Below are 17,777 nucleotides of genomic sequence, written 5' to 3' on the forward strand. Positions count from 1 at the left end.
AGCAATGTTAATGTGGCTTCCTCGCCATCCAAAATAATTTATGTTTGAAATAATTTTCCAAGGACCAAAAATAAATATTTAGCTCCCAAGTCTATTCCACCATTCAGATGGTCATGGCTGGTCTGTGGCCTAACTCTATGTGTACACCTTTCCTGCCTTTGCAACAGTAGATGCAACTGTTGACAATCAAATGACTGAAAATAACCAGATATGCCGAAGAATAGGCACAGCAAAAGCAAAGTCTATCATGACTTTGTAGGACCAATGAGTTAAAATGTGCTTTCAGAATGTTAATTTGCCTGAGTTTTCATTATCAAGGTCACCATTTTGGCAGGTTAACTAGCACTACCCCAAAAATGTTGGGAAATATGAATATGGTAAGTCTGTGTTGGCACAACTAAAGCAGAAGCGGAAACCAAATCTCCTCACCTCAGTTTTAAAGTTATGGTCATTGTTGCTCGATCGATTGCTAAGATGTATGTGCGGAGGTAGGCAATTTGGCCCATCAAGTCTCCTCTGCCACTCAGTGAGATCACAGCTGGTCTGATAATCCTAAACATCTTACTCCATAACCCTTGATTCTCTTTCTGACTAAAAATGTCAACTCATCTCCGAATATACTTAATGACCCAGTCTCTACATCTCTGTGTGATAGAAAATTCCACCGATTCACTTCCCTCTGAGAGAAGAAACCCTTGATGTCACTCTCTTCTCATAAGAAAATCCCTCCACATCTGCAAACATCCTAGTGAACCTTCTCTGGACTACCTCCAATGTCAGTATGTCTTTCCTTAAATCAGGAGATCAAAACTATTCTGTGTTCCAGAAAAATTGTTCTGCTCTTTTTCAGTCCAAACTAGATGGCTACACATGTACCTACATTGAAATTTACTTGCCAATTCACTTAATTTTTTAAAGTACTAATTCACGAATGTGGGTATCATTGGCTAAGCCAACATTTAATGTCCATCCATAATTGCCCAGAAGGCAGTTACGAGTCAGTCACACCATGGTTGATCAGGAGTTGCATGTAAGCCAAACCAGGTAAGGATGGCAGATTTCTTTCCTTGCAGGACATCAGTGAACCTAGTGCGATTTTATGTCAATCGACAATGGTCACCATTAGGTCAGCTCTGTTCCAGATTTCTATTAAATTTAAGTTTCACCATTTGCCATGTTGGGATTTGAACCCATGTCTCCAAAACACTGGCCTGGACTTCTGGATTACTAGCCCTGAGAAATTACCACTGTGCTACCGGACTTGGAAATTTTCGTGCTTCTTCTAAACTGTTTACAATATTGCACATCTTTGTATCATCAGCAAATTTTGACATGAGGCTTTCTGTCTCTTCATCTGTGATGTTGATAAATATAGTGAATATTTATTGACAAGATCCTATGGGGCATCACTAACAGAGTCCTGCCAATTCAAGCACCTGTCCATTTGCTTTACTATTTGTCTATTTGCACTCGGCTAGTTCTCAACCATGTTTACAATTAGTGTGAATGTATAGATATCCAACTTACTGAAGGCTCCTGCTTGTCCTTCTCTGATAATCAAGTTAGTTTTTATTTTACTCCTGCTCCCTCCAATTTTTTTGTCTCTTTGCTCCTGTAGGCACCTGTTGGTATGCTGTTTTGCAGCTCTCAAATCCCTTGCCTCTGTAGTTGTTCAACACGAATGTTGTCGAGCAGCTATTTGACCATCTGAGTCAAACACGATCCTATCCTTGCAGTGCAGTCTGAGAATCCTCCTGTCCACCTCAGGAGCACAAAGGCAATCCCATCAGTTCTCCAGAAATCAGCTAACTTGGCACAAACCAAGGATCTCCTTGATCCGTGTGGCATAGGACCATTTATCCCTCAAAAGCTCTCTAATTAAATGGTTCAATGTCAATCGTGTTAATGAGGGTGAAACAGTTCTGTGCTAATGCAGATTAATACTTGCCTCCATCCAGGTAAACTTTGAACAAGACCCTCGGACAAAATACTTGAATTTGCTTGGCTACAGTAAGGAAGGACTGGATAAGCAGGTAAACACGCTATGACTTGGGAAAGTCTGACTGTAGATGGTATTAACAAAGCACTGAATTTGGTGAGGTTTGAATCTATAAGTATAGTTACACATTGGCATTGGAGTAAGTGAGCTGAAGCTGCTTGCTAATATGTCATACATTTGCATTGAACCACGGAAAGTCAGTTCAAGCAATGACTTGTTAGATCATGTTAATTTTTTAAATTAAAGAAAATGAATTTTTTTTAGCAATGAGCTGATTGATTTCCTGTGATGATGTAAACTGAGTTTCTTTGAAAGTGTTTTCTTTATTCTGTAAATACGTTGAATTCCCTCGCCCATTTTGTCTTGCCCACATTGTCGTCTTCACCCCTTTCTGTTACTGTCTCCTGTTCTTACGCGCTCCCTTAGTTTTCTTTGGACGTGCTCTTGCTTGTTTGCTCAGGCTAACCTTTCACCCACTTTATACCATATTTTGCTCTCTCATTTGCATGCTTTCTCCTCTCCTATCTATCTGAATGATCTGTAACTATTTTATGATTTATTCTCTGATTTTTCTTTCTTTCTGAATGTTGTCAGTTGTGGTCACCGCATTAAATTATCGCTTTCAGATCGCCTCGGCTCTAGGTAACAGTGCACGATTGAAAAGTCTAGAAGTGGAAGCTAATGAACGAGTACAGAAGACGCCAGGTGTCTCTAGTCAGGTACTTGCTGTTCAGTTATAATTGTTCCCAAACTTCGTTGGCCTTGGCACCTTTCCAGGTACACATATACTTGTATGTTTTTCCAGGTCCAGCAGTAGTAATACCATGCTTAGACAACTTATTTAGTCGCAGTTTAAGAAAAGCTAAATTGTGAATTAATAATATAGAAGTTCAAATTGCAGTAGAATCTGAAGTCCAGGCATTTACTCTGATCTTCAAGCAAGCTGTGGGCAGGTACTAATACTGACTGTAAACTTTCATATTAACAAGAGTAGGCCATTCAGTTCTTTGAATCTGCTCTACTATTATGATAGATTGTGATTAATCTGAACCTCAATTCCATTTATTTAGCACAGATCCATTCCTTTGGTATGCAGTACCTGTGATAGATGTTGGTGTCCATCTGCAAATTTTAATTGGTCCAGAATCCACAGCCGCCTTGGAGCAGAGTATTTCTGATTTCTACCCTTTGGAAAACAGCTTCCTGAATTCACTTAAACTGTCTAATTATGTTTGAGATTTATTTAACTTTAAATACTGCTGATAGATAGAACCTCTTAACTCATAAGGTTACAAGCCACATTTATGCAACCAGTCCTCATCATTTGACTTTAAGCTCTGGTATCATGCTGATGAATCCATGCTGTACCCCTTTAAGGCCTACATATATAGATAGAGAGAAACTGTTCCCATTGCCTGAAGGGATATGAGCCAGAAGACATTCACTTAAGGTGGGTGTTAAAAGAACGAGAGATGACATGAAATGATGCTTCTTTACACAGTGAATTGTTGCCATCTGAAATGCTCAACCTGCATAACTGATGGAATCAGATTTAACTGTGGTTTTCAAAAGGCAATATAAAAGGGTTAAGAGTGGGCCATTCAGCCCCTACACCCTGATCTGCCATTCTAGACCATGGCTGATCCTCAACCTCAATGCCAAATAATTGAGTTTTACAGCCCTCTAGGGTAAAAAAATTCCAAAAAGTCTCAACCCTCTGACAGAAGAAATTATTCTTTAATCTCAGCCTTAGATGGTCTGCCCATTGTCCTGAGACCTGTGACCCTAATTTTACATCTGTCTCCATCTCATTGGGAATTTGATAATTATCAGAAGAGAAAATATTTCAGAGCTAATGGGAAAAGGCAGGAAAGTGGAACTAGCTGAGTAACTCTTAGAAAGAGCAGGTGCTGATATGATGGTTTCCTGTGCTGCAGCCTTTCATGATTTTAGAGTACAACATTACTTTTTGTAAATGTGCATTAACCTTTAGTGATTTATGCACATGGGCATATAGAGGCTGGATGGCATACTCCTGTTTCTGCTGGTCTTTAAATTTTATCTTCGATTGCCAATCCAAGTTTGGATTGAACTAGATTTACATGTCGAAAAGGTGAGTGAGCTTGGTGAATTGGAAATAGAATTTGACAAACATTGCTAAACATAAATTAGATTCTTAAAAGGAAAGATTGCAAGGTATACCTTTTTTTAAGTTACAGAATACCATGGGTCAGTTAAATCTATAAGCAGAACTAAAGCAGATATGACTACAGAAATGGGAATATAAAGAATGTAGTCTGGAAAGAGGCAGTATGAAGAAACCTTCTACCCAAGATTCTATTTGTCAACGTCAATCCAAGTTTGGATTGTTATGCAGTGGTTGATGGTTGCCAGCAGATGGGGCAATAGGGATGGGATAAGGTGAAATGTGCACTGGTATTGAAACTCCATCATTAAGTTTGGCAAGTCGATAGTTATAATGTCAAAAAAGGTTTAAAACAGATTGCTATAAGTATTTGTAGATCTACAGTAATGTTGATAACGCCAACATTCTAATTATAGGCTAGATTTTTTTTAAAAAGTTCAGCTGCTGGCATGTAGTTTTCTCTCATTGAATGCAGGGTGCAAAAACACACTTTTGATTACAAATGAGCACTGCATTATCAATGTGATTTAAATAGCATTAATGCGTAAACTGCAATTTCCAAAATCTTTCAAAAACAGCATGCATAGTTCTTTGTGACCTAGTCAGTCCTAAGTAGTCTTAATGTTGTGAGATCAAAAAATGAGTACTGTTTATAACTTTGTTCAGTGGAGTGTGGATGCTTCTGTCCTCAAAGGTGATGATTTTTGAATTTTTTGTTTCCCTGCTTTTCCAGAGTTCAAGCTCTGAGGAGTCTGTAGCTGCGGGGGATGCCTCAACAACTTCTGACTTCTTTGACAATATTCCAGGGGAAAGACCTCTCTTTGAAATCCCTGTCACAGGAGGTAAATAGTAGATGGTTCTTGGGAAATGCGTTTTGAAAAGGGTCGATAACATTAGCAGCTGCAGCAAGCTTCAAGATGCATGCACTGCTGGTGCTGCTGACACAGTGTCATACTGAAACACTGTTCCTGTGAGCGTGCTAGTTGCACCTGATGGTGGCATTTACAGTGTTTACAGGCTTTTGATTTGAGCTGTAGAAATCCAAGGTGCACTCCAGAAATTCATCAAGGTGCCTTTAGCATCTTCCAAGTACACGACTATTGCCATTTATAATGACAAGGGCAATGGTTAATAGCTCCACTTGCAAGCCACTCACCATCCTGACTTGGAAATATATTGTCACACTTCCAGCGTTGCTGAGTCAAATTCCAGGCACTCCCACTCTAACACATTGTCAGTGCACCAACGTCAAATAGAAATCCGTGGTTCACCAAGACAGCTCGCTATCGCCACCTTGAGGGCAATTAGAGATGAGCAATAAATGCTGGTGTAGCCAACTAAGCCCACATCTGACTAATTAATTTTTAAAAAACTCTCAAGATCTGCTCTTGATGTTCCCACGTGCAAGTATCTGTCTCGAGTGGTCAATCAAGAGCACTTCATGACTTCAATAGTTGTCCAGACCACTCCTCTCTGATGATCTCAGTGACACACTCTGGTTCCTGATGTTTGTTAAGCTGATTCTTACACCACCTTTTAGGATGTCACACACACATTTATCTAATTCCTTTTCATCTGCGATCATTGCCAGACAATTGCATTTGCTTTTGCTGATGCACATCTTTCTCCCTGTGGCCTCAGCCAGTTTTTGCAGTGTTCATAACCGCAACCTTTGAGTAGAACAAGCAACTTCAGAACCTGTTATCCAAGGCCACCTTAACAGATAAATAGTTTCAATTCTTATCTTGCCACTGGTCACAATTGCAGAATAACAAGCGCTTAAATGCATTTGAAGCAGAAAAACATAACTTTTTGACCCTTGCCCATAAAGTAGCAATTGCAAAGCTATCCATTGGATATTTCTTCAGTCATTGTTACCTTCATCTCATCAACCACCCTTTATCTGTCACTTGCGTACAGGATTGTCGTGAGCCATCTGCAGTTGTGTACAGGTCCGAAGCCAACAGAAATCACTAATTAAATTTATTAAGACTAAAAGCTGATAAAACCAAGGGAGGAAACTATTTTAAAATATATATAAAAATAAGAATTGGGCTGCTCTTACAGTAACCATAAGAAATTGGAACAGGAGCAGGCTGTTTGGCCCCTTCAGCCTGTCTCATCATTCAACAGGATTGTAGGCATCCACTTTCCTGCCTCTTCCCACAATCCTTGATTTCCCCTACTGATCAAGAATCTATCTCAGCCCTAAATATAAAAAAGGACTTTGTCCCCACAGCTCTCTGTGGCACTCAACCCTCAGAGTAGAAATTCCTTCTCATCTCCATCTTAAATTGGCACCCCTTGATCCTGAGGTTATGCCCTCTGGACCTAGACTCTCCCATGACGAGTAACATTCTCTCACTGGTGACTCTGTCCTGGCTATTAAGAATCCTATTTGTTTTAATGAGATCACTTCTTCTTCTCCTAAATAACCTTTGCTCATTAGACAACCCATCCATACATGGGATTATCCTACTGAAGCTTCTCTGAATAGCCTCCAATTAAATAATATGTGGTTTCGCCAGCACATTGTAGAGTTCCTTACTCTCATAACTGACCGAATGGTGGAACAGACTAGATGGGCTAAATGGTCTAATTCTGATCCTATGTCTTATTGTCCAACCCCTTTGAAAGAAGGGCCAACATTCCATTAACTACAGCCCTGTGTGCTAAATTTCTGATTTCCGTGCAGAAGTACCCCCAAATCCCTTTATGTTGCAGGTTTTCTCTATTTAAATAATGTTCTGATCTTTTGTTCTTCCTTCCAAAATGGACAAGTTCACATTTCCCCAAATCATACTCTATTTGCCAACTTTTTGCCCACTTACTTAAACTATTAATATCTCTCTGTAACTGATCTGTATCCCTCCCACAACCAATCTTTCCACCTATTTTGTGTCATCTACAAACATAGCTGCAGTGTACTTGCTTCCTTTCTCCAAGTCATTAATATATATCACAGACAGTTGCAGTCTTGGCACTGATCCCTGTGGAACCCCACTTGTCACAGACTGTCAATGTGAAAAAGAGCTACTTTTTTGCACTCACTGTTTCCTGCCTATGAGCCAATTCCCTAACTATGGCAATATACTACTCCCAACATTGTGGGCTCTTATGACTTAAGCTTTTGTGAAGTATCTTGTTGAATGCCTTCTGGAAGTCCAAGTACAGCTCATCTACTGGTTCCCCTCTGTCCGCTCTGGTTGGGACTACCTTGGAAAGCTCTAAGAAATGAGTCACACCCAATTTTCCTTTTGTGAAATCATGCTGACTCTGCTTGATTAGATTATGATTTTCTCAACATTCTACGATTATTTCTTTAATAATTGATTTCAGTACTTTTCCAATAATAGATCTGAGGCTAATCTGCTAACCTGTCTATTGCCTCTTTTTTTGAACAGAGATGTCACATTGGCAATTTTCCAGTCCTTTGATGCTTCCTGACTGCCAGAACTCTGGCTTATTTTGTCTGCTTCCCCATCTCTCTCATTTGTGTTGTTGATACTAATTCTAACATCCCAGCTACTCAGCTGGTTAAGATTGCCTGAGGGAGCATGTGCTATCAGAAGTTAACTTGTAACTGTTCTTTGGTAACAGCTGCATTTAGGTTTTGAATAGAGTACTCATTCTGTTAATTTCTAGCAAATTTTAATGTTGCTGTTGAACTGATGGAGGGACAATCAATACTAGACTTAATCATTTAATTTTCCTAGCCCCTATGTCCAAATCCCTTTCTCAACCACAGTTGATTCTTTGATACCTTGGTATCATGTTTGTCTGAGCTGAACTTTCTATGTCTCTTCCACCTGCCCTGGCCATTGTGCATTCACAAGTGAAAACCATGCCCATGGCTTTGTCAGTTCCCCTCCAATGCTCTCCTAGTTTGGCTTCCTGTCCTCCACACTGTGTAAGCTTTAGCACATTCAAAACTCTGCTGCCTGTATCCTATCTTACAACAAGTCTCACCAGCCTCTCCTCCCCTCCTCACTGATTTGCATTGGCTCCTAATCTTGTCATTTGATGTTTGAGATCATCCATCCAGGTGAGTTAATCTCTTCATGACCTTGCCCTTCTCTTCAGTGATGTAACCATTCCTCTCCAGCTCTCTGCTCTCTTATGCACCCATCCCCTCCCCCCACTGACATTCTTTCAGCTGCCAGCCCTAACCCTGCTGCCTCTCTAATTCCCCCACTTCATTTAAAATCTCTGTTAACACAAAACTCTTCATTCAAATCTTTGATCTCTTAATGTTCCACCTTTAGTTCAGAATTTTCTCATGCCTCTGAAGATTCTTGAGATGGTATGTAAATGCTGGTTACCACTTCCTGGAAATTAATAGTTAAAGGCATGTATGGAGCTTAGTTATGAACCAACAAGGTCATGTTATCTCTTTATTGTTTTTAACTGTAACTCAGTAATAGATCTACTTACTGAAGGATTCTTGTATCTATTTCAGATACTGAGGGGTTGATCAGCCAAGCCTTGCTAATAGGGAACTTTGAAGGTGCTGTTGAACTTTGTCTAAAAGATGACCATTTCGCTGATGCCATCATTCTCGCTATAGCTGGAGGAGAAGAGCTTCTTGCTCAAACACAGAACCGATATTTTGCAAAAAGGAAGACAAAAATTTCACGGGTAAATGCTGTTTCAGTCTGCAGAGCACATATATAGCTTGATTCACTCTAAAATGTAAAGCAACGCATTCGAGTGTTCAACACTGTTCACAAAGTGAGCATCAGGGAAGATGGGACATAGATTAAAACTGTTTTCAGAATTAAACAGTTCAAATATGTCGCTAGGAGTAGGGGATGGTGTTTTTAGGAGGCAGGGTGGGAGGAGGTGTAGTTCTCTGAGGAGCATCTTGGGGCAGTGACATATTTTAATTGTTTAATTCTGGGAACAGTTTCAATCCATCTCCCATTAATGGGACCAATATCTATTCCATTTGGTAACCTCCTTAATGTAATGAATTGAGGCAACCGTGTCAACTTGGTCATCTCACTGAGTTCACCATAAAAGTTTGTACAACTGGAAAATGTCAAACCTAAGGGATTGGTAGAGGGAAAACCTTGTATACAGGCAGGATTACAAGTTGATTCGTTGTGTAAAGTCTATATTGTTCCTGACCTTGTACTACTTGTTATCTGGTCTACACAGTGCCTGAATTGGAAGTGCAATATGTCACAACTGCGTAGTTGGTATTAGTCCGCTTGCACTCCTGTACTTCACAATATGGTTGGAACATCAGTGGAAGAATCATAAATCAATAATGCTATCAACATTGTACCATCTATTGTAACTGCTACCATGATTGATTTTAAATGTTTTCACCTCATTGATTGGATAGAAAAGTACAATGATTGGAACACTTTGTATAGTATAGAGGTATGTATGTCAGCTAAGCAAGGACCACAGTTTTTCAGGGTGTTAAAGTGTGTTTAACTTTACCTTTAAACTTACGATCTTCAATTTGAATGCAAAAAGAACATATCGTTTTGTACATCAGTCGCTCTGTTACACAAGTTGATTTTTTTTTTAATCATTGGACTTGTCTAAGGCATTGTTTCTTTCACATTTAAACAGCTTTCAAAAGCTTCTATAAGTGATAGTATCCATTTAATTGAAGACATTGCAATCTAAGCAAACTGGTGGGAATGCTATTTTAAACCGTTCTAGTGCAATTCCACAGGTTGCCATGCTTGCATTGTTTGCACAGTTTGTCCAATACTGAATATTATAAATCTCCTGTTACAGCTCGTGTCCTCTGTAGTCACCCACAACTGGAGGGATATTGTTGAATCCTGTGACTTAGATAATTGGAAAGAAGCTTTGGCTGCTCTCTTAACTTACGCCAAACCTGAGGTGTTCCCTTTACTATGTGGTAGGTTTGCTACTTCACCTTTTCTATATAATTTATCTCAATTTTTTTTTCAATTGTTATGCTTTGAGGGATTTCTTTATAATTTGCAAATGGTTCTACAGATCTAGGCATACCACTGTCGAGCTGACCAGTGGTTTATGTGATTGTCATTGACAGGCATGTGCAGGTAGTTTGAACACAGTCATGGTTGGGACAAACGCTCACCTGAAATACCTAAAAAAAAAACCTCTGGTTAGCGTTTGAGTGCAATGACCCTGAATGATTTGTCTCTTTGCTTACGCAGCACAAAAGTCAACCGTTTATGAACAGCATGCAGTCGAAGTTGAACCTGATATAAAGATATAAAAGGGAGCTGAGGGACATGGATAAAATAAATAGACAAAGTTTTTTCCCTGCGGTGGGAGAGTCCAGAACTAAAGGGCATAGGTTTAGGGTGAGAGTGGAAAGATGGCACGGGTGGCACAGTGGTTCGCACTGCTGCCTCACAGCGCCAGAGACCCGGGTTCAATTTCTGCTTCAGGCAACTGTCTCTGTGGAGTTTGCACATTCTCCCCCTGTCTGCGTGGGTTTCCTCTGAGTGCTCTGGTTTCCTCCCACAATCCAAAAATGTTCAGGTTAGGTGAATTGGCCATGCTAAATTGCCCGTAGTGTTAGGTGAAGGGGTAAATGTAGGGGAATGGGTTTGGGTGGGTTGCTCTTCGGAGGGTCGGTGTTGACTTGTTGGGCCGAAGGGCCTGTTTCCACACTGTAAGTAATCTAATCCAATCTAAACTTCCATTCACACGGTGCTGGGGTTGCAGCAGAATACATTCCAGTTGTCAGTCGGCAAAGTTTAGTCATCAATGGCTATACACTTTGGAAGCAATGTATTTGAGTGATTTTTTTTTGTGCAATAAAATCACTAGTGCTACTTCCAGTGCAGTCCAGGTTTGGAAGGACCAAATCCATAATTGGTGTGCTTAGTGTTTTTTTTAAACAGTTCAAGTGGACATAGTACAAACATTTTACTATAATGTCAGTGACAGCACCCAATATCGTCCTGTGTGTTTTGTTCCAGGTTAGAGGTTGAACTAATGCCTCGGCAAATAGCCTCTTGGTTCAAGTAACTTTCTTCATTCTTTAATAGTGTCAGCCTATTGAGAGTTTACAGCAAAATATTCAAGAAAAGCTCAGAGTTTCTTAAATTTATTCAATTGTATTGCAAGCCTTTCTGATTTGTAGAATGTTTTGTTTCCTTATTTTTAAAAGGGTTTAAAGGTAAATATGGTTTAGTTTTGGCTCCAGCTATCAGAAAAAAAGTGACTTGGCCAAAAACCCTTCATGTCACGTCGCTAACTGATGTTCAATTCTTTGGGTCCTCTCTTTCTTAGATACCCTAGGATCCCGTCTAGAAATGGAGAATGAGGGAAAGCTATGCATACAGGCATGTCTTTGCTACATCTGCTCTGGAAATGTTGAGAAACTGGTAGAATGTTGGGTTAAAACTCATGAAAGCTCCACTCCACTTGCACTCGAGGTAGGAACCGGAAGTTCAGATCTCTCTGCATTGCAGTGTTTATGTGCCGCATACGTTATGTTAGTTCTAAAGTTATATCCAATGTGGATCATACATGCTTGGATTTAGTTGAATTTAAAATACACATCTGTCTGAAATCAGATTTTTGTGTATTTGATTTAATATCCTCTATCTGAGGGGCTACATGTTCCACTGGAGGCATCCTGGCATTCACTCCACTCTCTTTCCATCACTGCTCCCCACACATCCCCTTCCTCCCTCTTTCAATTGGTACTTTCTCCTGCCTGACCTTTTGCATTGCTCGCCTTGTCGCAAGCATTAATGTTCTCTTTCTCACTTGCGCTCTCACTTTCTGTCTTATGAATGTGTTTCAGAGGAAGTGTCACTGATTTGGCCTCTGTTCCTGCCACGTGCTGAGTTTTTCCAACATTTCTGTTTTATTTGTATCTGCCTATTTCTGCCACCTGTGGAACTGCTCCTGGATATGAGCTTGTTGTTACATGGTTCTAACATGGAAATCTGCTTCTTGATCAATGCTAAATTACATGCCTCTCATCAATGACTGAAGGATGGCTAAAATGAAACTGTTAGGTTAGATTGTGGTGCGTAAGTTGAAACTGAACATTGAGGGATTTTCTGTCTGAAGTTGGTAGCAAACTGGTATTGAATATGTTTATTGGTGATATAGGATGTGAAAGGGTTCAGTTTCCTGAAACAGATGTCGTCTTTCAATCTGAGCACAAAACCCGAAGTGAATGCAATAAGATCTTGCGTTGTAATGTTTGACTAATAAATGATAAAGGACCCTCATTCAAAGTCCTCATTTAACAGGGGAAAGGTTCAAAAACTGCCAAATTCCACACTTGACTTGGAATTGTCTTGTGCTGTTATAGTATCTGAATCTTGCAATTCCCATTCCCAGCACTACTGAATGTGTACCTATCTGTACCCAATGACCTGTTGTGATTTAAGAAGTCCACACATGACCATCTCTCAAGGACAAGTGGAAATATGTGACAAATGCTGCACTTACAATGACACCCACGTTCGTGAAATTAATGTTGACAAAAACTGTCACTGGTGAACATCGTATAGTTTCTATCATAAGTTGTGTTCTTCTCATCAGGACCTCGTGGAAAAGATTATGATCTTACAAAAAGCAATTGAGTTACTCCAGGGCACAGACATGGCTGCAGAGGGCCCAGTCTTTGCAAAGAAACTCACGCAGTATGCCAGCTTACTGGCCGCACAAGGAAGTTTGGAAGCAGCAATGAGCTACCTCCCGACAGCTTCAAATCAGGTTTGACTTTGCATTACTTTTCTGGATTTCTCATTATCTATAAAAATATGGTGTGACTGTCTATATAATTACCCAATTCTCTGTAGGCTTCAGGCTTAACGGAGAAGCAAAACCTAGCAGAGCAGTATGAAGTACAAAAGGAAAAGAGAAAATCTAATTGTTTTGTTTTAAGATGATTGAATTATACCAGTGTTTAGTTAGAGAGAAACTATTCCTTCTGGTGGGAGGCTCCAGAACAAGGGAGGAAACTTTGTGCAAGTCTGTTCATGGCTTTTATTAGGAAGCACTTCTTCACACACTGCATTGGGAATCTGAAATCAAAACAACAGGAGGTGCTAGAGAAACTCAGCAGAGCAGGCAGCATCCATAGGGAGAGAAACAAAACTTAACATTTTGAGTCTTTTATGACTTCTTCACTGAAGAAGACTCACAACACTTGAAACATTAACGTTGTTTCTCCCTCCCAGATGCTAGTGGACATGAGTTTCTCCAGCACTTCGTTTTTGCTTCAGAAATCCAGCATTCAACCTTACTTTGCTTCTGTTTTAGTGGAAATTGATAATGTTTTATTGGCTAAAGATGCTAAGAGTTATGGAACCAAGGTAAATAAATGAGTTCAGAAATAGAACAGCCATAATCTAATCCTAGGGAATCAAGCTTAAGAGCTGAATGTTCTACTCCTATTTCTGTAATTTTTTTTTACATTCCTGTAATTTTTTTTTACTGGACCTGTTTTAAGGATTAGTTTTAAAGGAGTGACCCATGCTTTATCCCCTTTTATTTCCCAAGATAAATCAATATCTCACCATGCCAGTCTATTTTATGATTGAGATGTAATGAAGTTCCATTCACACGGTGCTGGGGTTGCAGAAGAATTCATTCCAGTTGTCGATGGCTATACATTTTGGAAGCAATGTGTTTGAGCAAAAAACGTTTTTACTATGCAATACCAATTACACTTGTTAACCCAGTCTGGGTTTGGAAGGACCAAAATCTATAACTGGTGTGCTTAATTTTTGTTTTAGCAGTTCAAGTAGACACAGTGCAAACATTTTATTTTCTTTAAATATCAGTGACAGCACCCAATATCGTCCTGTGTGTTTTGTTCCAGGTTAGAGGTTGAACTAATGCCTTGGCAAATAGCCTCTTGGTTCAAGTACTTTTGTCATTCTTTAGTAGTGTCAGCCTATTGAGAATTTACAGCAAAATATTCAAGAAAAGCTCAGAGTTTCTTAAATCTATTCAATTGTAATGCAAGCCTTTCTGATTTGTGGAATGTTCTGTTTTCTTATTTTTAAAAGGGCTTAAAGATAAACTTGATTTAATTTTGGCACCAATTAGAAAAAAGTGACTTGGCCAAAAACAATTACTTTCACGTTGCTAACTAGTGTTGAATTTTTTGAGGTCCTCCCTTTCTCAGCTATTCTAGAATCCCGTCTAGAAACGGAGAATGTATCGTCAGACTGGCTTTGAAACACCTACATTAGGATATACTTGTCCCTGGAATATTTCATTTCTCTTCCCCCATACAAGTGATGAACGTGCAGTCCATGAATATGCAAACACATTTCTAATACCAGTGTCAGGTTAACCAGGATTTAATTGCTGTTTCGTGAAGGTTCTGTAGGATTTGGTAAGTGATGGCAATATGATGTCAGATCCAAAACACCAACCATCAATAGCATCGTGAAAACATCGCTTTTGCCTTTCTAACTATGTACAGTCTATGAACTGTGACAGCAATTGGGTGCCTTCTCTTTTTGTCTATGTTTTTAGAATGAGTAAAAGTATACTGGATCCTAGATTTTTAAAAGTAGAGCTAGAAGTGTTTTTAAAAGCAAGGGATTATACCGAACCTTTTATTAAGGTTCAGCTTCAACTGGAATATTACGACTCGTTCTAGACACCACCTAGGAAGGATATGAAAATTTATGTGCTCTGGCTCTAGAATGAGGGACTTCAGTTAGATTAGATTCCCTACAATGTGGAAACGGTCCACACCGACCCTACGAAGAGAAACCCGTCCAGACCCATTTCCCTCTGACTGATGCACCTGCCACTGTTGGCGACTTTGCATGGCCAGTTCACCCCACCTGCACATTTTTGGATTGTGGGAGGAAACCGGAGCAAACCCATACAGACACAGGGAGAATGTGCAAACTCCACACAGACAGTCAGCCGAGGCTGGAATCGAACCTGGGACCCTGGTGCTGTGAAGCAGCAGTGCTGACCACTGAGCCACTGTGCACTCAAAAAACAGAATGTTGATAGGAAATTTGATAGACGTCCTCAAAATCATGAAGGGTCTAGACTGAGCAGATGGTGAGAAAATGTTCCCATTGGAGAAAGGATTGCAAACCAGTGGGGTTTGACATACGATGAATAGCACAAAACCAGTAGCAGCATAGGAAAAAGCATTTTTGTGCAGTGCATGCTAAGGATCTGGAATGAACTGTCTGTGTATGTTTTTGAAGCAGTAACAAAGAGGATTGATGAGGGCAGAGCAGTAGATGTGTTCTATATGGTCTTGAGTAAGGCGTTCAACAAGGTTCCCCATGGGAGACTGATTAGCAAGGTTAAATCTCATGGAATACAGGGAGAACTAGCCATCTGGATACAGAACTGGCTCAAAGGTAGAAGACAGGGTGGTGCTGGAGGGTTGTTTTTCAGACTGGAGGCCTGTGACCAGTGGAGTGCCACAAGGATCGGTGCTGGGTCCTCTACTTTTTGTCATTTACATAAATGATTTGGATGCGAGCATAAGAGGTACAGTTAGTAAGTTTGCAGATGACACCAAAATTGGAGGTGTAGTGGACAGCGAAGAGGGTTACCTCAGATTACAACAGGATCTGGACCAGATGGGCCAATGGGCTGAGAAGTGGCAGATGGAGTTTAATTCTGATAAATGTGAGGTGCTGCATTTTGGGAAAGCAAATCTTAGCAGGACTTATATACTTAATGGTAAGGTCCTTGGGAGTGTTGCTAAACAAAGAAACCTTGGAGTGCAAGTTGATAACTCCTCGAAAGTGGAGTCACAGGTAGATAGGATAGTGAAGAAGGCGTTTGGTATGCTTTCCTTTATTGGTCAGAGTATTGAGTACAGGAGTTGAGAGGTCATGTTGTGGCTGTACAGGACATTGGTAGGCCACTGTTGGAACATTGTGTGTAATTCTGGTCTCCTTCCTATTGGAAAGATGTTGTGAAACTTGAAAGGGTTCAGTAAAGATTAACAAGGATGTTGCCAGGGTTTGAGGATTTGAGCTATGGGGAGAGGCTGAACAGGCTGGGGCTGTTTTCCCTGGAGCGTCGGAGGCTGAGGGGTGACCTTTTAGAGGTTTACAAAATTATGTGGGGCACGGACAGGATAAATAGGCAAAGTCTTTTCCCTGAGGTCATGGAGTCCAGAACTAGAGGGCATAGGTTTAGGGTGAGAGGGGAAAGATATAAAAGAGATCTAAGGGGCAACTTTTTCACGCAGAGGGTGGTGCATGTATGCAATGAGCTGCCAGAGGAAGTGGTGGAGGCTGGTCCAATTGCAACATTTAAGAGGCATTTGGATGGGTATATGAATAGGAAGGGTTTGGAGGGATATGGGCCCAGTGCTGGCAGGTGGGACTAGATTGAGTTCGGATATCTGGTCGGCATGGACGGGTTGGACTGAAGGGTCTGTTTCCATGCTGTACATCTCTATGACTCTATGGTGGAGGCAGACTTAGACATGGCTTTCCAAATGGAATTGGATGAGCACTTGAAGAGAGAGAATTTGCAGGGCTGTGTGGCGGAGGAATGTTGGAATTGAGACAAACTGATTTGCTCAAGTAGAGAGCTGACACTGATAGAGCAAGCTAAATGGCTGTCTGTACTGCATAACAGGTCTTATTCTACATGTAAAATAACTCAAGAAACCATAATGTGGTGAAACCGTTCCACCTAATTTTTATCATCATTTTGAAGTGAACTGAACTTTGTGTGGTTTCATGTCGAGCAAAGTGAGGAACAAACATAAATATGTTCTAAACAAACATCTCCATGTCTTTAAATTATTTTACTTGTGATTGTGAGAGTAGAAGTAGCACCACCAATTACGTAACCAAATTTTTGTTGATATTTTGAAATTATCTTTGCAAAGTACGCAGATTTAGACAGTCGTGCATTGAACTATATTGAATGTACCCGATTTGAATTTGAAGATTTAGTGATTGCACATCAAATTCTCCTGTGGCTTTATATATAGTAAGTAAAGAGATGTACTGTTTCTTAAGCACAGGAATATTACATTAGTCAAATTATTCTGATATGGCAAGGGTTAGCAGAATGTTATTTAGTGAAACAAAATTTGAATAATACGCTAAACACATACAGCAAAATAGACAGAGTACACCAAGGAGCACTTCTGTATTTTTTGAATAAAATTGAGGGAGTTTTGCTTTTTCGACCCCTGCCTTTCTATGTATTTCTTAGCTACGGTATGTTTGGCCTAATGGGAATACTATTTCTTTCAGTTTACAGTTCTCCAGCTCCGTGATCGGCTATTCCATGCTCAGGGAGAAGCTATGGCAGGTCAACAGCCTCCCACGTTTCCCTTTAATCATGTTGTAACGAAAAGTACACGTCCAACTTCCACTCCTGCTCCCACTCCAGCTCGACAAACACCACCACAAAGACCAATACAGCAACCCGTCCAGCAGGTAGGTAGCACTAAGGCATCCTGACTGAATCTTTTCCTTAATTTCTCCTCAATTCTGAATATATATTGCTGTAGTTCTGGTCTGTGACTATGCCATTGCCCAGGTATGCAAGGACTTTCTTGCTATTTGAAAATTTCTCTTTTTGCATGTAAGGTTTTCTCTGCACGATGGAGCCTGGAATATTCTAAGGAATTGTGCAGCTTGCAACTTTGTTCCTGGTCTGGTTGTCCCTTGGTTTTAAAAT

At 40.2% G+C, this 17,777-nt stretch overlaps 1 protein-coding gene across 2 annotated transcripts in view; it reads left to right on the forward strand.

Annotated features, from left to right (window-relative positions):
- sec31b (SEC31 homolog B, COPII coat complex component) overlaps positions 1 to 17,777 on the forward strand; it is an 84,909-nt gene that overhangs the window by 36,848 nt on the left and 30,284 nt on the right. For both annotated transcript variants that reach the window (XM_072583105.1, XM_072583106.1), the window contains exons 12-19: positions 1,959 to 2,033; positions 2,626 to 2,718; positions 4,879 to 4,987; positions 8,605 to 8,783; positions 9,903 to 10,029; positions 11,400 to 11,545; positions 12,672 to 12,845; positions 17,348 to 17,533. In XM_072583105.1, coding sequence (XP_072439206.1) covers positions 1,959 to 2,033; positions 2,626 to 2,718; positions 4,879 to 4,987; positions 8,605 to 8,783; positions 9,903 to 10,029; positions 11,400 to 11,545; positions 12,672 to 12,845; positions 17,348 to 17,533 — 1,089 coding nt within the window. The remainder of the gene's footprint in view (positions 1 to 1,958; positions 2,034 to 2,625; positions 2,719 to 4,878; positions 4,988 to 8,604; positions 8,784 to 9,902; positions 10,030 to 11,399; positions 11,546 to 12,671; positions 12,846 to 17,347; positions 17,534 to 17,777) is intronic.

Source organism: Chiloscyllium punctatum, chromosome 13 (genome assembly GCF_047496795.1).
Source record: "Chiloscyllium punctatum isolate Juve2018m chromosome 13, sChiPun1.3, whole genome shotgun sequence".
Classification (NCBI taxonomy): Eukaryota; Metazoa; Chordata; class Chondrichthyes; order Orectolobiformes; family Hemiscylliidae; genus Chiloscyllium; species Chiloscyllium punctatum.